The sequence below is a fragment of the Macadamia integrifolia genome, chromosome 8, assembly GCF_013358625.1.
Source record: "Macadamia integrifolia cultivar HAES 741 chromosome 8, SCU_Mint_v3, whole genome shotgun sequence".
Classification (NCBI taxonomy): Eukaryota; Viridiplantae; Streptophyta; class Magnoliopsida; order Proteales; family Proteaceae; genus Macadamia; species Macadamia integrifolia.
The window spans coordinates 21770178-21788753 of NC_056564.1; the positions used below are offsets into that span (position 1 = coordinate 21770178).

Consider the following 18576-nt stretch of genomic DNA (forward strand, 5'->3'; position numbering starts at 1 on the left):
TCAAGTTGAATGAGGTTGACAAACACATTTTGTTTCTCTTATTGTAAGAATGGTCCCACCCACTGCTCTTAGGACGGTTATTTGATTCAATCTTAGTTCTTGACCGTTCATTGGAAATCACAAGATGATACGACCCAATTAATCACCCTATAAGGTAAGAACACGTGGTATCCAAAGGAAGGATACATGTCGCCCACCTGATAGAGGCCGTAAGAATTCTAACCATGCAAACCACGTGAGGAGAAGATACCTGAATATGGAATATTCCCCATAGGGGGAATAGCACGTATCCGAATAGGACTCGGAAAAGGAAAAAGGCGGACCCGAGGGGGACTCCCAAAAGGGAAAAGAGCAGGACCCGAAAGGAGGGGAGAGGTAGGTCAACACACCATTACTCTTGTAAAAACACTGTTCCGCCGGTCTCTAACTTGGGCGTCGGAGGACTAACCCCGGGGATACCTCCGGGCCTCTGCCTTCTATCCTTGTGCAGGTTTAGCTATTCTGGTGGATTTCTGGCGGTAACACAAGAGAATAAGAAGAATGCCCATATAGCATATAGGTAACACTTCAACACTATTTCAAGCTCGAGCATAGAGGTCACTTGTGCGGTTGTGCCTAGCATGAAACAATCTTTCCAGAAAACAAGACCAAACAGAGTTTGGTAAACATATCACCAAGCCAATTAGTAAAGGAAACATAAGCCCTACACAAAATGGTAGTAAACTTTAATATGCTTGGTTCTCTCATGAAACACCAGGTTATAGCAATATAAATAGCAACTTGATTATGACAATACATGTTCATAGGATGAGGAACAAGAAACCCCAACACATGAAGTAGGGAATTTAGCCACATCAACTCGGCAGTATGAGTCATCGTTCTATATTCAACTTCAGCATTGGATCTAGCCACAATTGTCTACTTCTTGCTTCTCTATATGACTAGATTGCCACCATGGTACATATGAGTCATAATTCATAAACCATATAGGTAACACTTAAACAAAGAAGAATAAGCCTCTCTCTCTACAGTTCTTACTACCATTTCACATTGGTCATCAATCTGAATCAAATTGGTCTGATTTTGGGAAGCTTGTCTTGACAACCCAAATAGCAGCTCTGTTTGTGCTTAAAAGTTTGAGAGCATATGGTCCACTCACCATCAATTAGTGTGATAAATTTAAACCCACTCTGATTTTCTTATATGGAGATATAAAAAGTTGTTGAAAATTCAGTTTTAATAAATTTATTTAACTATTTTGGATATACAAAAGGCACAATACATAGCCAATGCAAATATATTTAGATATTGGTGGACCTGTCTACTTTGGATCTTCTTTGCTGACATATATATAAATATGTTTATATATGTGCGTGTGAGTGTGTGGGTAACAGATACCACACGAGGCACACAAATACATAGCCAATTCCAGAGCCAAAGGGGGGGGGGGGGAAGTAGAGTGATATATAGAAACAGAGTGAGTAGAGTGATATATAGAAACAGAGTGTGAGAGAGGATAGGTGGGAGAAGAGCTGAGGCAAATAGTGGAATTCCATAAACTCCAAATGGGCTGCCTTTGCTTTTCTTCCCCTCTCATCTTCAATCCGCATCTGTTTATCTAGAATCTAACAGCTCAATCCATCTTAAACCAAGTCTCTCAAGTTGTATTTCGAATCTCTGCATAGCAAACAGCCAGAGCATATACAATGACAATCGATTGCCTTGCAAATGCATCAATGATGAGAGGTCCCCCATCGCTGCAGCAGCCACCGATGTCTCCACCAAGCGAAGGAGATAAAAATGATGAGCTTCTGCAACAACCTCTAGTATTCGATGCCGCTGTGCTTCGACATCAGCCCAACATACCTACACAGTTCGTGTGGCCGGATGAAGAGAAGCCCAGTGCTGAGGCAAAAGAACTCAATGTTCCTGTCATCAACTTGGGTGGGTTCCTATCTGGAGACCCTGTTGCAGCCATGGAAGCATCGAAGCTTGTTGGGAAGGCCTGTGAGAAACATGGGTTCTTTCTTGTAGTAAACCATGGCGTCGATAGAAGACTCATTGCTGATGCTCACAGATACGTGGACTTGTTCTTCGAAATGCCTCTCCATGAAAAACAGAGGGCTCAGAGGAAGCCCGGCGAGCACACTGGTTATGCTAGTAGCTTCACTGGGAGGTTCTGCTCCAAGCTCCCATGGAAAGAGACCCTCTCATTCCGCTACTCTGCTGACGTACAATCATCCACCAACACAGTCGAAGAATATTTCCTCAACTTCTTGGGTGAACGATTCCGGCAATTTGGGTGAGGCTTTAAAGCATACACAAAATGGACCATTTTGATGACATAATCCAAATCCTGTTCTTCCCTTTTCTTCAATCAAATTTTTAGGTGTGTTTGCTTATGCTCTGTTTGTTCCAGGAGGGTATACCAGGAGTACTGTGAAGAGATGAACAAGCTCTCACTGGGGATCATGGAGCTACTGGGGATGAGCCTTGGGGTCGGAAGGGACCATTACAGAGAGTTCTTCGAAGGGAATGATTCGATAATGAGGTTGAACTACTACCCACCATGCCAAAAGCCACATCTGACTCTGGGAACGGGTCCTCACTGTGATCCCACATCCCTGACAATCCTTCATCAAGATCAGGTCGGAGGACTACAGGTCTTTGTAGACGAAGAGTGGCGTTGCATAAGCCCCTGTTCTGAAGCATTTGTGATCAATATTGGAGATACTTTCATGGTAAGTTTTAATAAAAAAAAAAAGATGAAATTGGATACTAAGAAGATAAGAAATTGGAAGAAATGTGTATAAATTAATCTGGGTATGAATCAAAAAATGGATTAATTTTGATTTCAGGCCTTATCAAACGGAAGGTACAAGAGCTGCTTGCATAGAGCAGTAGTGAACAGAGAGAAGTCAAGAAAGTCTCTAGCTTTCTTCCTTTGCCCACAGACGAAGAAGATAGTGAAGCCACCAAATGGGTTGGTAGACAAAGAGCACCCAAGGAAGTACCCAGACTTCACATGGTGGTCGCTGCTAGAGTTCACACAGAAGCATTACAGGGCTGACATGAAGACCCTGGCCGTCTTCACCCAATGGCTTCAACAAGAAGAGAACAAATGAGAAGAAAGGGGAGGACTGACCGACCCAGTCAGCTCTCTTACTCGTCCTTTGTATGATTGAAATATTTCATGGTCGTCGTCATCTTTGTAAATTGCCGAGGAAAGCGACTACTTCGGAGTTTGGACTGAGAGGGAGAGCGAATAGAGAATTAGAGCTCTAGAGAGAGAGAGAGAGAGAGAGGATAGAAGAGTTTAAAAATATAGAAGAAAAGAAGGGAGGCGCTCCAGGAGAGACTACTAAAGAAGAAGAGCTGTTTTGTTTAAGATAGTAATCTCCAATTTTACACTTGGAGTTAACAAAAGAAGAGAACCACAAGCCAAACCAAAGGGCCTGGCCTCACCTGGCCTTGCTATAGGGCCAGATATTTATAGATGGCCCACCTATTTGTATCAGAATAAATGGATGGGTATATATATATATATATGAATGAATTTCAAATGAAATTTAACAAGTGATCAATTCAAATCGTTTTCTAAATATTCAATTGTCAGAATTACTATATCACTAGTTCGTGTGCACGTGATATAATTAGATAAATTATTCAGAGATATTCAATAATTCATTTATATGTGAGACCTGAAAGTGTGTCAATAATGGGCAAAAGAACTTTCAAGAAAAAGGTAAAAATGCAAATGAAAAAGACAAGAGAATGACATTACTTTTAATTTTTTTCATTATTTACATAGAAAATTAAAAAGAAATTACTAAAATTATCTTTCTTCTGCAATTTTTTTCCTCTCTCTTCCCCTCCCAATAAGGCCGGAAGTTTCACTGGCTCTCCTTTCCTCTTCTTAATATATATATTATAAGCAAAATCGTGGAGATTAAAAAGGACTCAACTTTCTTGGGAACTTCAGTGCTGACAGACACCGTATCTCTCTCTCCCTCTCACGATTAAAAATGACTCAACTTTCTTGGGAACTTCAGTGCTGATAGACACCATCTCTCTCTGCCTCTTTGGGTTTGACTTGTGGTTTTCGAGCCTGAGCGAGCCTAAGATCAGCCCAAAGAGCATATGATGATATGATCTCAGTGGACTTAGGGTTAGGCGTGTAGGAAGCCATGGCCCATCCATCCATCTCTCTCTCTCTCTCTCTCTCAGGTTGAGGGGGTGCAAGGAGGGGTGATTAGGGGCATTAAGCTTCTATAGAAGTGAAGTAGAGTTCATAGATGGGTTTTATATTTGTGAGATTTGGTAGAATATCACATGGTGAAATAGAGAAGCTAAGCCATAGATATGTGGGAGCAAGGTCTTGACATGCATTTACCCGGAAGTAAAAATAGCACTACTTATGTTTTCTACCATGATGTTCAAAAAGGATGTAAATTTCTACATGTTAAATTTTAAGCCAAAATTTAATGTATCTATCATATGTAAGACATACCCTCTCGTACCACGTGCCATAGTTCCTTGTTAATCTCTGTTTTTCGGAATTTTGTTTTTTCCACTTGATAAATTTAAATTGGACTGAAATTTGACAAGTGCATAAAGGACCTTTCAGTCAATCTATACACAAATTTTCAACCCCACTTGAACTGCTAGATAAAAATTATAATAGGATTTGTTATTTTAATTTACATCATAGTGAAGGTGTGCCAAGACTATAATCTGATATTTGTCTCTTGTTTGTTGTCAATGTTACAAAAATTCTTTGGATGACATTTTTAAGATTCCTTCTTTCTCTTAGTAAAAGAAAAGGGAAAAAATCCCCACAATACTGGAGTTGGTATTCTTTCCCCGCATTCTCTTCTCAGACAACATGTGAGCCTTTATTGAAGAAATTCGTCTCCTGCACTTTAATTTGGTGCAGAGTTCCACTAGCATTGTGGGAAACCTTTGCTCAAAGTTAAATTTAAACTACCACAATACCTTTGGAGGAAGCTAAAAGCTAATTGCAACCCCATCTCTCTCTCTCTCAAATACTGTTAGCTTGCCTTTTCATGCCAAAAAAAATAATAATAATAATGTAAATCTCTTGGTACGTCTGATGCTTGGGCTAGAGGGATGATAAATGGACATATGTGAATGGAAATTGAGATGAGAGTATGGGGTTTGTCATTTTGAGTCTTTGAACCTAACACTGACTTCACTTAACCTCTCTAATTTAATCAGAAGAGACCTTAATGTCGGGCTGAAGATAGTGTGGATAAGCTCATGAAAGGTTTATTGGATGGCGTACAATGCTATTGGATATATATATATATATATGTGGGCCATCACGAAACCTGATTGGACAGTTTAGATTGTCTGGCTTCCACCCATGATGTTGATGATATCATCTTCTGTTTTCTTATGAAATTTATTTCTCTCCTCTCTTGTCTCTTGTCTCTTCTCTCTTCTCTCTTCTTTCATCTTTGTCCCTGTCTTCTTGCCCTCTTGTCTTTTGGTGGCAGAACCAGACAAACCCATGTACATATCTTTTTATCTCTTCATTGTATGTGCAATATGAGAGGCTTATAAGCTATGAGCATCAAAATTATATATCTTATGGAATTTGACATGTGATCAATCTTTGAGGCTATGTTTGGTAGTCAAGAGAAGAAAAGAAAAGAAAAGAAAATAGAAGAAAAGAAATGAAATGATGAGAAAATAAAAAGAGTATGTATATTTGGTAATCAAGAGAAGAGAAGAAAAAAAAAAATTCAAAAAATTTTGAATTATAGGAGAGAGATAGACACATAGGAAATCATTCATTTTTTGTCTTATTATGTTTTCATATTTTCTTGTGTTTTTTGCAAGATTTTTTTTCTGGGAGCAAAAGAAAACTTTACAATTCTCAAGAGGAATTTTGAATTTCAAAAGCTGAATCTTCTATTGGGTAAAGACATATCAAGTGTAAAGAGAAAAAAATTGTACTTTGCACTTTTTTCTTTTCTTCTCTTGACTACCAAACACAACCTAAGGTTTTTGATCTTATCTGTCCAACCATATCAGCCCCTCCCTCAATATGGTTCTAATCATGCCCATATTTGTTGGCTGTGGTTTAGGTACGTCATCTAAAAATACACCTTTACTTATATGCATAGAATGGAGAAGATGATGGCCACAAAATTACAAAGCATTGACACTCTCATTGATTTGTATCTGTCTATACATTTCTTTACCAAAAAAAAGTATCTATCTATACATTTCTTAAAACATGCCATTTGTCTTAAAGGTATAAACCTGATAAACATTTGACCTCCTTCCCCTTTTCAAGAGAGAGCTTTCACATAGAATAAGCATGCTTTGTCGAGAATTGGTTGTTTGATCTTTTGATTATAAGATCTGGGGAGGGATAGGTGTACACAACCTTATCCCGAGGAGAGGTTGTTTTCTTGATTCAAACCTTTGACCACTAAATAACAACAAAAAAACTTTATCGATGTGCCAAGGCTCTCTCTCTCTCTCTCTCTCTCATGTGTCGAGGAATGATTTGGTATTATGATGATTGGATACATGTGGAATTCTCTAGATATGTCACATGCATATCAATTTTAGGTGTCTATTTCAACCATTGAACTTTCCGTTATAAAGAGTTTGGATACTCCAAGTTCTTTGAATAAATTTTATTTTTAGTAAATAATTTTTAAAAATATTATATTGACACATGATAAATTTGAATTAAATAAAACTAATCGATAACTAAGTAACAAAATGGATAAAATGTTCACTTAATTCGAATGCTAATTAAACTACCATTGAAACTAACAACTGAAATTCTACGAGGGCTTCCAACAATCTCTAATTCCAAGAACCAAGAACCAACCATTAAGAACCACATAAGGTAGAGCAAACCTTGTCTAAAAAAATATTTTAGGGATGCAGCTTATACTTAGATAAAGACTAAAATTAAAAATCTCCCTCACTCTCTCAACATTGATCTGATCAGCATTGTTGTTATATTTGTATATTTCCCCAACTTCATTGTCGTATTTGCCTATGAGACTCCCAGGGTTGGCATTTAGTATTGGGTTTCGCATCCAATCTGTCAGACTTAGAATCAAGATTTATTGGCTATGAAAAAAGAAAAAAAAGAAAAAAAAAAAGAAAAACCCTAAGTTGGGCAATCACCAAATAGTCTCACACCAACCCGACCCAAGCATATCTCTCTCTTTTATATTGTTACCATCGTTTATATAAAATGGGTTTCTTAGATCATGAGCTACTTGGAAAAGATAGTTTTATATTGATTCACTACATGAAAGCCATGTAGAGAACTGATGTGGTAATGCTAACTATTGGGTCGAAAAGAAACTAAGTAGATTAGTCATATTCTAAATTTTATGTCCCCATTAATCAATTTTGACAAAGGCACAACCTACCCTCTTGACAATTTATTTTTATATGTTACCAATTGTTTGAGATCGAACCTTGACACAATGGAGCAGTTCGGGCAGGTCAAAGGTGATCCTCCAATTCGGGGAGAATCAACAGAGACCTAAGCGAGACCGATGACTGATACGAACAAAGGGGCTCCGTAAGTAATGTTCAGGACCATCGATTCTTCGGACGTCAACTGACAAGTAAGGGTGTTGTTTGTTCCATTATGATCTAGTGATCGTGGATTTGAATTGAAAAATAGTCCTTGTGTAATCATCAAATAGAAAAAGTTTCTCCTCAAAGTGGGAGTAAGGCTGCGTACTTAAGACTCCGTAATGATGGGAGCCTCTTGCGCGCGCACACACACACACACGCAGAGAGAGAGAGAGAGAGAGAGAGAGAGAATGGCTCAGAGAACCTTTTTCCTTATATTATTATGATAAATGTTACCCATTGTATTGGGTAACAGCCATCTGTTATACATTAAAACCATTAGAGTTTTTTTTTTTAGGTAAGAAAAACTATGAGAGTAGAAACTCCAATTATATTAATAAAAAAAAGAAAAAGAAAAAAACACACTAGTTTTATCAATAGATTCTTCTTCTTTTTCAAGTTACAGATTTTTCAAAATTTTATTATCTCAACCATAGGAGTAGTAGAGATGACATGACCTTATAACATCTCAAAAAAATCTGACTGCCAACAAACATAACTACCAGGTGAGAGAAGTCAATACAAGAGGAGAGTGGCCAGCTTCCACATATATGGAATTTGCTCACCAATGTATGATCAAGTTTCTATAATGCAGGCAGTGGAGCTGGTGGGGGGGGACTACAAATCAATCCAAATTAATGAGTAATTATAACCATTGACTTTTTATTCAAACTAGCATTCAATCATAACCATTGAGGTTAACTTAATTTAAACCCTAAAATACAAGATAACAGCTACAAATAGTATCACTAAGTAATCAAGATGCACTACTCCTAATGCTCCTACATCATTCTTCCACTCCAATGCTAACCTATAGGACATAAACCCATGGTTCTTAATGTGCCATCAAGTCATGAACCCCTATTCTTCTTGAATCCCACTCCAATTGCAAAAAGCCTATATATAGCTCAAAGAGACTTTCACTATTTTGTTCCACATTCCCTTTTACAGAAAATCCAAACAGGGTTGAGGGTTCCACTACAGGAGCATCCTCCTTACTATATAACATAAGCTTTATCATGTTCTTGTACACTTGTATATATATGTATAATTTCATTAAAAGAGTCAATAGAAAAACACTATTAGAGAATCCCCAAGGGAAGCATTTGTTGGGATGCACATGTTTAGTTCTATTCTCACAGTTTCATACACTACATTAATGCAAACCATTGTTTCTTTGGCATGAGAATATGATGACCAAATTCCTGTTTGCTATTACAGTAGTATTTGCCTGCTTCTGCAACTGTTTGTATTATTTTTTTTTCTTCTATAAAGAGTATTTTATTAAGTGTGATGTGGTCCTGTGGACTTGTATATATGAACATTCTTAAACAAGACAAAAATAATTCATCAATTTTTTAGTAAAAATACAAATCATCCTTGATATGTAACTGTTCATAAAAACAAAAGAAGCAACAAAACACCACCACTCAGAAGTCCCAAAGCATAGCATTCTCCCTTTCTGTGTCTGTTTTTGAAAATTTTTTTCTCTTTTCTTCATAAAGTTTTCATTGGTAGTGCCTCCCCCCCCCCTCCCCTTTGTTTGTTTTTTTTTTTTTTCTTTCATCACTCCATACCATAGTCCCTTCCCCACTCTAATAACATAGGCATCAGTTTAAAAATGCTGGGATAATTATTTAACAGTCTTATTTGATAGAGCTTTCATTCCTTTTTGATGTCAGATTGGCAGTTGCTCTATTTCAAATTACAAATCAATGAAAACTAGTCATAGGATTTGATTCTCACTTTAGTACAACTTCACTAACATTATTAAAGTTCAGATTCTAGGCTCTGCATTATATGGGAAGCCACAATTATAACATAAAGCACAATCAGATCTAGTTGTTCTAGATCATTTTCTCTTTCTTTCTTTTTTTTTTTTTTTTTGGGTGGTGGGTTGGGGGTGGAGAGAGAGAAAGCATTATGAGGGTTTTGTATTTGCTTTTGATTGTTTGTTTGAATGCTTGTTTTTACCATAAAAAAAAAAAAGGATTTTCCTATTGCCAACTAAATTCAAGTAGATATAAATGGCAATATATGTTATAGTATAGATTTCACAAGGCATTATGAACATTATCATTTCAGCCATATTTCTATTTGTCTTTGTTTTGGCAACCACTTCCTATGTCATCAAAAGAAAATTACATGAGAAAAGGTTACCATGTCATTTGTATTGGTATGATTAACATGTCATATGAAGTCTTTGAAACTTAGAGATGGAATTGTTCTCCTCTCTTGCAAAAGTTTTTAGGGGCTTTTGGATTGCTCATCAAGGAGGCCTTTCTCTGAAGTCCAGCCATGAGGAGAGCTTTGTTGTTGTTGTTGTCATTTCTTTTTTTCACTGTGAACCGAGGAGAGATGCTTTGGTGATCTCATGTTTGGATAAAAAGGGTACCTCCAGATTAAGCTTAAAAAAAAAAAAAAAAAAATCTAATTCAGGCGCGAGAAGTTCAGGTGGCCTGATCCAAGCCCAAAACAGACCCAGGCCCAGCTCAATCCTAATGTTTCACATTCTTGGGCTAGGTTGGCCCAATTAAGCCCACGTTTGGCATTAAGAATCATATGAGCTATTTTCAAAGAAAATATGATGGAAGTAGCTAGTACACTTATATTAAGCTTACAAGTTTTAGGGTGTTTCAGGGTGTGTCTTCTGGGCTTTATGGATTGTCTATAGACCAGTCATGTGGGGGCCCATAACCCAAACTAGGTAGAGAATTTATGCAGTGACTGAATTTAAACTACCAATTTAACTTACTGCAAATTTTATTCCATGAAAAAATTGGCATCATTGTAATTTTAAGTCATTGTTCTATTATCTACGTTTGCAGAAATAAAAGTCTTAACTCTTAACAAGGTTTTGGTAAATTACAGTTTTGGGACAAAAATTAAATCAGTAAAAATTGATAAGTAATGTGGTGCCATTAGATAAATTGCAGTCTTATTCGGTTTTCCATCTTGATGATCTTATTCCAAGTAATTTTCGTTGCATCATTGGGAAGGACAAAACTGATTTATCTGTCTTTAGTTAATAATCTTTGTTTTATAGGTGTTCTCTTATGAGTTTTGTGAGTGGTAAAGTGAATTGTCTCTTTTAGGTTGGATTAAAACGGGTTATGTTCCAATAATTGTCTCAGTCATTGCCGATACTAATGCCAATACCGGTATTAATAAGTATCGACTGTATCATGCCAGATTGAATTGTTTTTCCCCTCAAAATACCAATGCTAATTTTTTTTTTTTAACTATTTTGCCCTCTCCTATTCTAATGCCACTGATGGCTAATACCAATACGGCTAGGGGTGAAACAGGGCCGAATTGGGCCGGATTTCTTAAAACCACAACTCAACCCAACCCAACCCAACCCAACCCAATCCAACCCTGTCGGGTTCACACTCGGGCCCAACCCTACAGGGCTCAGGTTTGGGTCGGGTTGGGCCGGGTTGACCGTAGTTGGTCCTATTTTTTTTTTGTTATTTATTTTTCTACAAAAGGTCACAAATGTTAAACCTATACTTACCAAGGGGGGGGGGAGAGATGTTAAAACTATGCCAACCCTTTTCTACCCCTAATCCATAAATTTACAGCAATCAAGGTTGTCAATTTGATTATAAGATAGACCTTTTAATCCCCTGACATCTCCACATCTCCAAAAAACTGGACAGACCAAATTTTGGCCCAATACTTCATGATTACTACTGTATCTAAAGTTCACATCAATACATGGCAGGAGACACAAAGACAACCTATGTAAAGAAAAAGGGTAGAAATAGTTTGACCATTTGGTTGTCTTAGCTCAATAGGTAAGAATATGTGGGTTAAAACCATATAGACAGCTTGCTGAACGCTGGTGTAACATGTGATATGGACCTAGGAGAAAGGGAACACTATTACTAAACACAATAATGGATCATGGTTAAAATCGGACTGGATTAAGCTAGGCTGGACCAGGTTGACCTTCATAACTGGGTTAGACAGGGTTTGGGCTCAAGGCAGATTCGGGCCCTTAGGGCCAAACTTACACCCCAAACTACAGTCAATCTGATCCTGATACCTAAAACCATGCTTACATGAAAACATGTGAATCTTGTGTGTGCGTTCTGGTAGTGTTCAAACGGGGCAAGGTGGTTGTTTTGTTCATTTTCAGCCAAAGCACATCCCAAGACCTTTGCTTCATTCATGATTTCAAAGCCCAATTTCCAGTTTCAGATCAAAACAAGATACACGACACAGCCTAGCATGAACATGTGCCAGGAACAACTTCTTGTCAAAAAGTGTTAAAAAAGCGATTATCCAGGGTTTTAATGAGCAGAATCGGGATCGGTCGCAACCAGATTCTACCCTAACCCTAGAAATGCAATACGGATGGAATCGAAATTGGGCCTCAATCCCGAGTCTAAACCCTGGGATTATCACTGGAATGCATTCCAGGTAGTTGAATATTAGGACTTAATTAGCATGGTTCATGAAAATCAGATGGAATCGGTCTGAACCCAAGGAATCAAAACATGCATGTTAGCCCTGCACATCAGTTATATAATGCATTTTCGCATCGAAAAGAAAATGCAACAGCATAGATCATGCATAAAATTGAACATTTGTCTTATTATTTGCAGTAATGACATATCAATGAGATACATTATAACTCAACTCTCATATGATTTTAGTTTATCTTCAAATATTTGCCAAATAAATCTTACAAGAATGCAACTTGTAAGAGTTGATCATAGTCATGCCACCAGTTCCATTTTGGGGACAACACAGGAGAATGAGGTTTAGTGTTAACCCTTTGGAACAGAAGAAACGGTTCATTTATTCATCCTTCACTGGAGACAGTAAGGGTTTACCTGCAAAAAAAGCCTCCAAGTTGCCCATAGCCATTTTAGACGATGCTGCAAAGGATTCTGGTGTTAACACAGCTTTATGTGGAGACAATACAACGCTATCCAAGACAAAGAGCTCTTTGGGCACAATTGGCTCATTTTCATACACATCCAAACCAGCGCCACCAATTTCTCCTTGCACCAAACATTGAACCAACTCCTTCTCGTCAATGAGAGCCCCACGTCCCACATTAATAATGACTCCTTTCTCTCCCAGTGCCAATAGTACATCCCTTTTAATTATGTGGTACGTTTCCTTGGTCAATGCACAAGAAAGGATGAGAACATCGCTGTTAGCTGCAAGGTCATGGACATTAGAATAGAATGGAAATGCAACACGAGGCTTCTTCTTCCTTGAATTGTATGAGATTCTGCATCCAAAGGGCTCAAGCCTTTTTGCAACTTCAGAGCCAATACTTCCCATCCCAATAATCCCGACTCGCTTGCCACCTAACTGCAATCATCACATAACCAAAGAAATAAGAGAAAATTATACGTCAAGCCCAACCATTTCAGTATTTTGCAATATTTAAAATAAGATTTGTCAGCTAGAACTTGAATTGATAAAAAGTAGTTGCCTTTACTTCTCAGTATAGGTTTGTTCTCACATACAGTTCATAAGAACCTGGGACTGGTTTTGCCGGAACCTTTGAATTAACAGGTCAAGGACCCATAACAATAACTGTAACTACTCAATATATGAATTGCAATTTTTAGTACAAATAGGAATAGAGATGACAGAACAGTTACGACTAAACCATGAAATGGCCTAAAAGTGCCCTTATTCGTTATCTTACTTCAGTCCTTAATAAGGAGGGACAGATGAAGATCATAGGGGCATGGATGATTTGGACCACTGCTTATCCAGTGTCTGTGGACAACAAAGACCTTTGAATTTGAAAGAAAACTCTCTAGTATGATAATAAGACCACCCAATACAGAGAAGAATATTGAGCAACCAAGAAACACTAAATTTTATCAAATGAGTGCAAATGAAATGCAGGATGTGAGATGGATGAAATACAATATCAGAAAGGATAGAATCAGAAAATGAGTAAAATCACGAAAGCCTAGGGTAAACATCAATAAGGAATCTTAATTCCTCCAAAAAATTTTGGAACTACGCAATTCTGTTCTGAATTCAAGGCTCAGCAGATAACTGCAAAGAAAAAAATACATGCATTTTAGACGAAACAAGAAACAATTCAAAGGCAGTTCACAAGAAATAGGAGAAAGAATAGTAGTGCACAGAATAAAAAGCAATATAAACATCAGCTGGAGAAAAAATAATGACGCTATATTTTTGGTGATCACTTTTTCCTCAATTTCCGTAGGGGAGATCAAAATCTGGCGCAAAATGATCCTGTTTCAACCCCAGGTGGACACCTAGTTAAGCGCTAGAACTTAAGACCGTAATAACATAGGACATATATAGGGGAAAGTTGGTTGATATTGATTGGTCATCTACAACAAAGACCAATGACTGCTCCAGTGAGGAGCGATCTGGTGCATGGTGATGGCACTGAAAAAGGACAAGGGAAAGGAGAGATCTAACTCAAAATTTGAAGTGATAAGTTGGAAAATAATCAAAATATGGCCCTATGTCTATGACTGTAAAGTTAGATGAGATAAGTTTGAAAATATGGCCCTACGTGGCTACGTCTACGGTTTGTGGAGTTAGATGAGATAAGTTGGAAAATATGGCCCTAAGTCTATGATTTGTATACTGAACAAAGTAGGCAGGGTAATGCTTATGAATTATTTTGGTCAAATATCATCAACAGAAATAGGAGAGAAAAAGTGCTTATTTGTCCCAGTACAGGAGAAATCAGTAGTAATGGATGCCTTTACTAGCTCTACAAAAGGATTCCTATGAGAATCCTAAGAACTCTACCTGCAGTTTTGGACGTTTGTACTTAAGGGGCTTCTGATCAAACGATGAATGTATATACTAGTCAATCTGGGAAGAATTTTAATATTCTCAAAGCTATTGAGGTAGTATGTCCATGTTCAATGGAGACCCTTGGATGCCCTAGTAAGGAAGAGAGATTAGATTCAAATAGAAGGAGCTAAAAGAGGTAGGGGCAGGCCTAAAATGACTATAGGAAAAGTAGTAAGGAAAGACATGTAAAGTTTAGGTCTTGACGCTAGTATGACCTCAAATAGAGCTGTGTAGCCGACCCCATTTAGGTGGGATGCTTCTGAGGTGTTGCTATGTCCCTTCCGTTTTACTTCTATAACTATTTTACCCTCCTTCAAACATGTAGCCGAACCCATTTAGTTGGGAAAAAGGCTGAGTTGTTGTTGTAAAGAATCTTCTTGATTGACAAGTAGGAACCTTGAAAGCTCTAAGTAATGGATGCATTTACTAGCTATAAAAAAGGATTCCTATGAAAATCCTAGAAATCCCACCTGCAGTTTTGGATGTTTGTTCCCAAGGGGCTTCTGATCATAGTTTTTAAGGCGCTGGTGCGACTAAGGCGTTTGAGGGCCTGTCGGAGCGCCTTAGCAATAAGGCGGGCATAAAGCGTCGCCTTATTGACTAAAGCGTTCTTGTGTACTTTTTTTTATAAAACCAATCTATTTGACTCAAATACTAGTTAAATCCTATTACTCATATGCTAAATAAATATTAAATGTTTATATTCATACCAATGTAAGATATTCATCAAGAAAACAAATCAATAAAGTGAATAAACGAAGTTCATCATCAATTCATCATCAATCATCAATCATGAATCATCAATATTCAATCATGAATCATCAATATTCAATCATCAATCATCTTAACATATTAACATATAATATAAATACATAATTATGAAACAAAATTATAAATATAAAGAAAAGAAGACATAAAATATACAGGTATTTATTATACTTACCTCTATGATGCCATAATGAGTGCCTAAGCCCTAAGGTCATCCACTATATTTCTACTCCTGTCAAAGAAGTAATTAAGAACTTAGAATTAAAATACATCGAAAGTAAAAATCGAGATGCCAAATTAAATGGATGAGAAGTGACTAACCTGGGGATTCTTAATCATTCTAAAAAACTTTAAACTTCAATGAAGCTAAAACATAAAATAAACTAAAATGCTAAGAATTTAGTAAACAAAGAAAGTCAAATACTTAAAAGTTCAAGGACTCAAAAAACTTTAAAGTTTAAAAACTCAAAATACGTCAAAGTTCTAAGACTCAAAGACTTTCAATCCAAATCAGTAATTAAATTAAAATCTTCTTCTTCAACTGCATTTTGTTGCTGGCTTGCATCATCTGGAGCTATGCCATAATCATCCTCAATGTTTTCATCATCACGAATATCCTCTTCACTCATCTCATCCACTTCTTCATCTGACAAATCCTCAAGCTCAACCCTCCTACCACGCCGGGTATAGCAAAGATTGGTTCCACTGGTAGATGCTGGAGCCCTCCTTGGTCTATTATGGCCTTGGTATGATGAAGATGCTCCAAGTGCTCTATCAACATCTCTCCAAGTGATATCATTCTCAGGATGCACTAATTCATCCTCTGATTCACCAATCATCCACTCACTACTCCAATTAAGATCATCGAGCAACAATGGATTGTAGTTTCTACATTGTTCTTTTCTTTCTTGGAACCTTGCTTGAAGTCGGCGATTATATTGAATGTAGACAAGATCATTTAACCGCTGATGCTCTAACCTATTCCTCTTCTTGGTGTGAATCTGAAAAACATTAATAATATGAAGTTATCTACTTATCTTCAGTAAAACCATATTAAGTGAAGTACATGTACTATTGTAATTAGAACTCAATAGTCAATACTCACAAATTCAAATGTGCTCCAATTGCGCTCACAACCAGAAGATGAGCAACAAAGACCAAGTATGCGCAATGCAAGCTTTGAAAGGTCAGGAGCAGTACTTCCATGTCGAGACCACCAAGAGACTATAAATATATAATATAAAAAAATAGGTTAAGTAAAAAATCAACATTTTAAGTTGTAAACTAATTAGAACTTTAAAAGGAAATATACTTACTAGGATTCAACTTGTCCCTTTGTCTAATCGCCATGTCCTTTGCAAAACTTCCTTGAACAGTGGTATACTTGTCAACCTGGACAATGATCTTATCTTGCAAGGTCTCATCAGGCACCAACCTTACAAGAACATCATTGAAGGCATCACTTGCTTTTTGAGCTAAGTCCAACTCCTTATCAGGATTATCTTCTATTGCCTTAAAGAACTTGTTTGGATTGAGGAAAAAGGCAGCTAAATATATTGATCCATTCATCATAGTCTCACAACGGTGATCAACAATGGCTATGATTTTCTTCCATTTCCTTTCATCATCTCCAAAATTTTTTTTGATGTTCTTCCTTGCCACTTGTATTGCCATATATACTTCAGGTATAGCAGGCAACTCATCACCATCTACAATCCTCAAGAGTTGAAGAAGAGGCTGTGATGCTCTTATACAATCCATCACACCATTCCAGAATGTTGTAGCAAACACAGTCTCAGAAGCATTCTTCCCTGCCTCTGTAGATGCAAGCTTAGAACGGGACCATTCATCATCAACAAATAATTTTTTCAGAGATTCTCTGTGCTTGTATAAGCTCTGGAGTGTTAAAAAGGAAGAGGCAAATCTAGTCACTCCAGCCCTCACTAAGTCTCCTCCTGTTTTTTGCCTCATGGCTTCAAGAAGACGAGTGTGCCTGTAGATGAATGCAGTCAATTTCCTGCCCTTCGATATAACAGACATGTAAGAGCGTAATTTGCCTACTTCCTCCATTATAAGGTCTATGCAATGAGCTACACATGGACTCCAAAATAACCTCTTCCTTTTCTCCATTAGTAGTCGACCCGCTGCAACATAGTTGACAGCATTATCAGAGACTACTTGGGCCACATTATCTTCACCAATCTCTTCAACCTTGCTATCAAGTAGCTTAAATAACATTTCAGCTGTTTGTGATTGGCTAGATGCATCCACAGACTCCAAAAAAAAAGTCCCCTCCGGACAATTGACAAGAAAATTAATTAGGTGCCTTCCTCTCTTGTCTGTCCACCCATCTGACATGAGTGTGCACCCATGTTTCCTCCAATATCCTTGACACTTCACCTTTAACTCATCAATTTTATCATTTTCAGACTTCAATAGAGGCCCCCTATAGTCATGAATTGAAGGGGGCTTGAAACCTGGTCCATATTGACCAATTGCCTCTACCAATTCCTCAAAACTCCTCAACTTTAAAGCATTAAATGGAACACCACTCTCATAAGCCCACCTTGCAAAATAAGAACGAAGTTTATCTCTTTCTTCTTCTCCTCTTACTCGGTTCTCCATTGTTGTTTGATATGAACCTTTATCCCTCCTTTCTGCAACCACTTCTTCAGGAGTCCTCCTCACATGCTTATCCATGGGACCCCTTACTTGTTGTTTGGATTGTGTTTGAATGATAGCTTTATTTCTTCTTGAAGTTGTCCCAGAGCTAGGGATAGGAAATGAGACCCCCAAATCAGATACTATATTATGTTGTGAATGGGTTACTTCTGTAGGTCCATCACTAACATCCAAATCATCCAAACAATCAAAGTTCCTCTTCCTCTGGTTCTTCAATATTGCATCTCTCATCTCTTTAGCAATTGCTTCAGTTGTTTTCACACACTTGGCTACATCTCCATAGCCACCAATAAGATGTTGCTTCAACCGTTTTATTCCTCCCCTGACATCCTTCCCACAAAGGGTACATTTAATCCAATTTATGTCAGATACGTTAGGCCAATACCCATATTTCCATCCAGGATCATTTGACTTAGCTCTCCTTTTCGGATCCTTGCTTGGATCAATCGTTGAATGTGCAGTAGCAGCCGTACTTGTATTTTCACCCCCACTGCTACCACCAATTGTTTCCATAGATAAGTGGAACCTGAACCTACACTTATCAACCAACCAATCATCTTTGTCACCATAGGAAGAAAAAAAAAAAAAATCATACGAAGAAGGAAGAAGCAGGGAGAAGAAAGAAGAAAGAAGAAAAAAAAAAAAAACTTCACTTACAAAGTA

The 18576-nt window shown here is 37.5% G+C and overlaps 2 protein-coding genes across 2 annotated transcripts; one reads left to right on the plus strand and one right to left on the minus strand.

The window, feature by feature from the left end:
* Nucleotides 1-1306: 1306 nt before the first annotated feature.
* LOC122086201 (gibberellin 20 oxidase 1-D-like) lies at nt 1307-3576 on the plus strand. The gene is made up of 3 exons (XM_042654932.1): nt 1307-2302; nt 2420-2741; nt 2859-3576. Exons 1-3 carry the CDS (start codon nt 1707-1709, stop codon nt 3123-3125), a joined length of 1185 nt encoding a protein of 394 aa, XP_042510866.1. The 5' UTR covers nt 1307-1706; the 3' UTR covers nt 3126-3576.
* Nucleotides 3577-12450: 8874 nt separating this feature from the next.
* LOC122086796 (glyoxylate/hydroxypyruvate reductase HPR3-like) lies at nt 12451-18426 on the minus strand. The gene is made up of 2 exons (XM_042655752.1): nt 18286-18426; nt 12451-12975 (listed from the first exon to the last, which is right to left on the minus strand). Exons 1-2 carry the CDS (start codon nt 18424-18426, stop codon nt 12451-12453), a joined length of 666 nt encoding a protein of 221 aa, XP_042511686.1.
* Between the last annotated feature and the right edge of the window lie 150 nt (nt 18427-18576).

Excerpts from the sequence above, each read along its gene's own strand:
- LOC122086201 (XM_042654932.1), top strand. The coding sequence starts at position 1,707 with ATGACAATCGATTGCCTTGCAAATGCATCAATGATGAGAGGTCCCCCA. Across the intron at positions 2,303-2,419 it reads GAACGATTCCGGCAATTTGG|GAGGGTATACCAGGAGTACT; the intron begins GTGAGGCTTTAA and ends TGTTTGTTCCAG. Across the intron at positions 2,742-2,858 it reads ATATTGGAGATACTTTCATG|GCCTTATCAAACGGAAGGTA; the intron begins GTAAGTTTTAAT and ends TTTTGATTTCAG.
- LOC122086796 (XM_042655752.1), bottom strand. The coding sequence starts at position 18,426 with ATGGAAACAATTGGTGGTAGCAGTGGGGGTGAAAATACAAGTACGGCT. Across the intron at positions 12,976-18,285 it reads AATATGGGTATTGGCCTAAC|TTAGGTGGCAAGCGAGTCGG; the intron begins GTATCTGACATA and ends TGATGATTGCAG.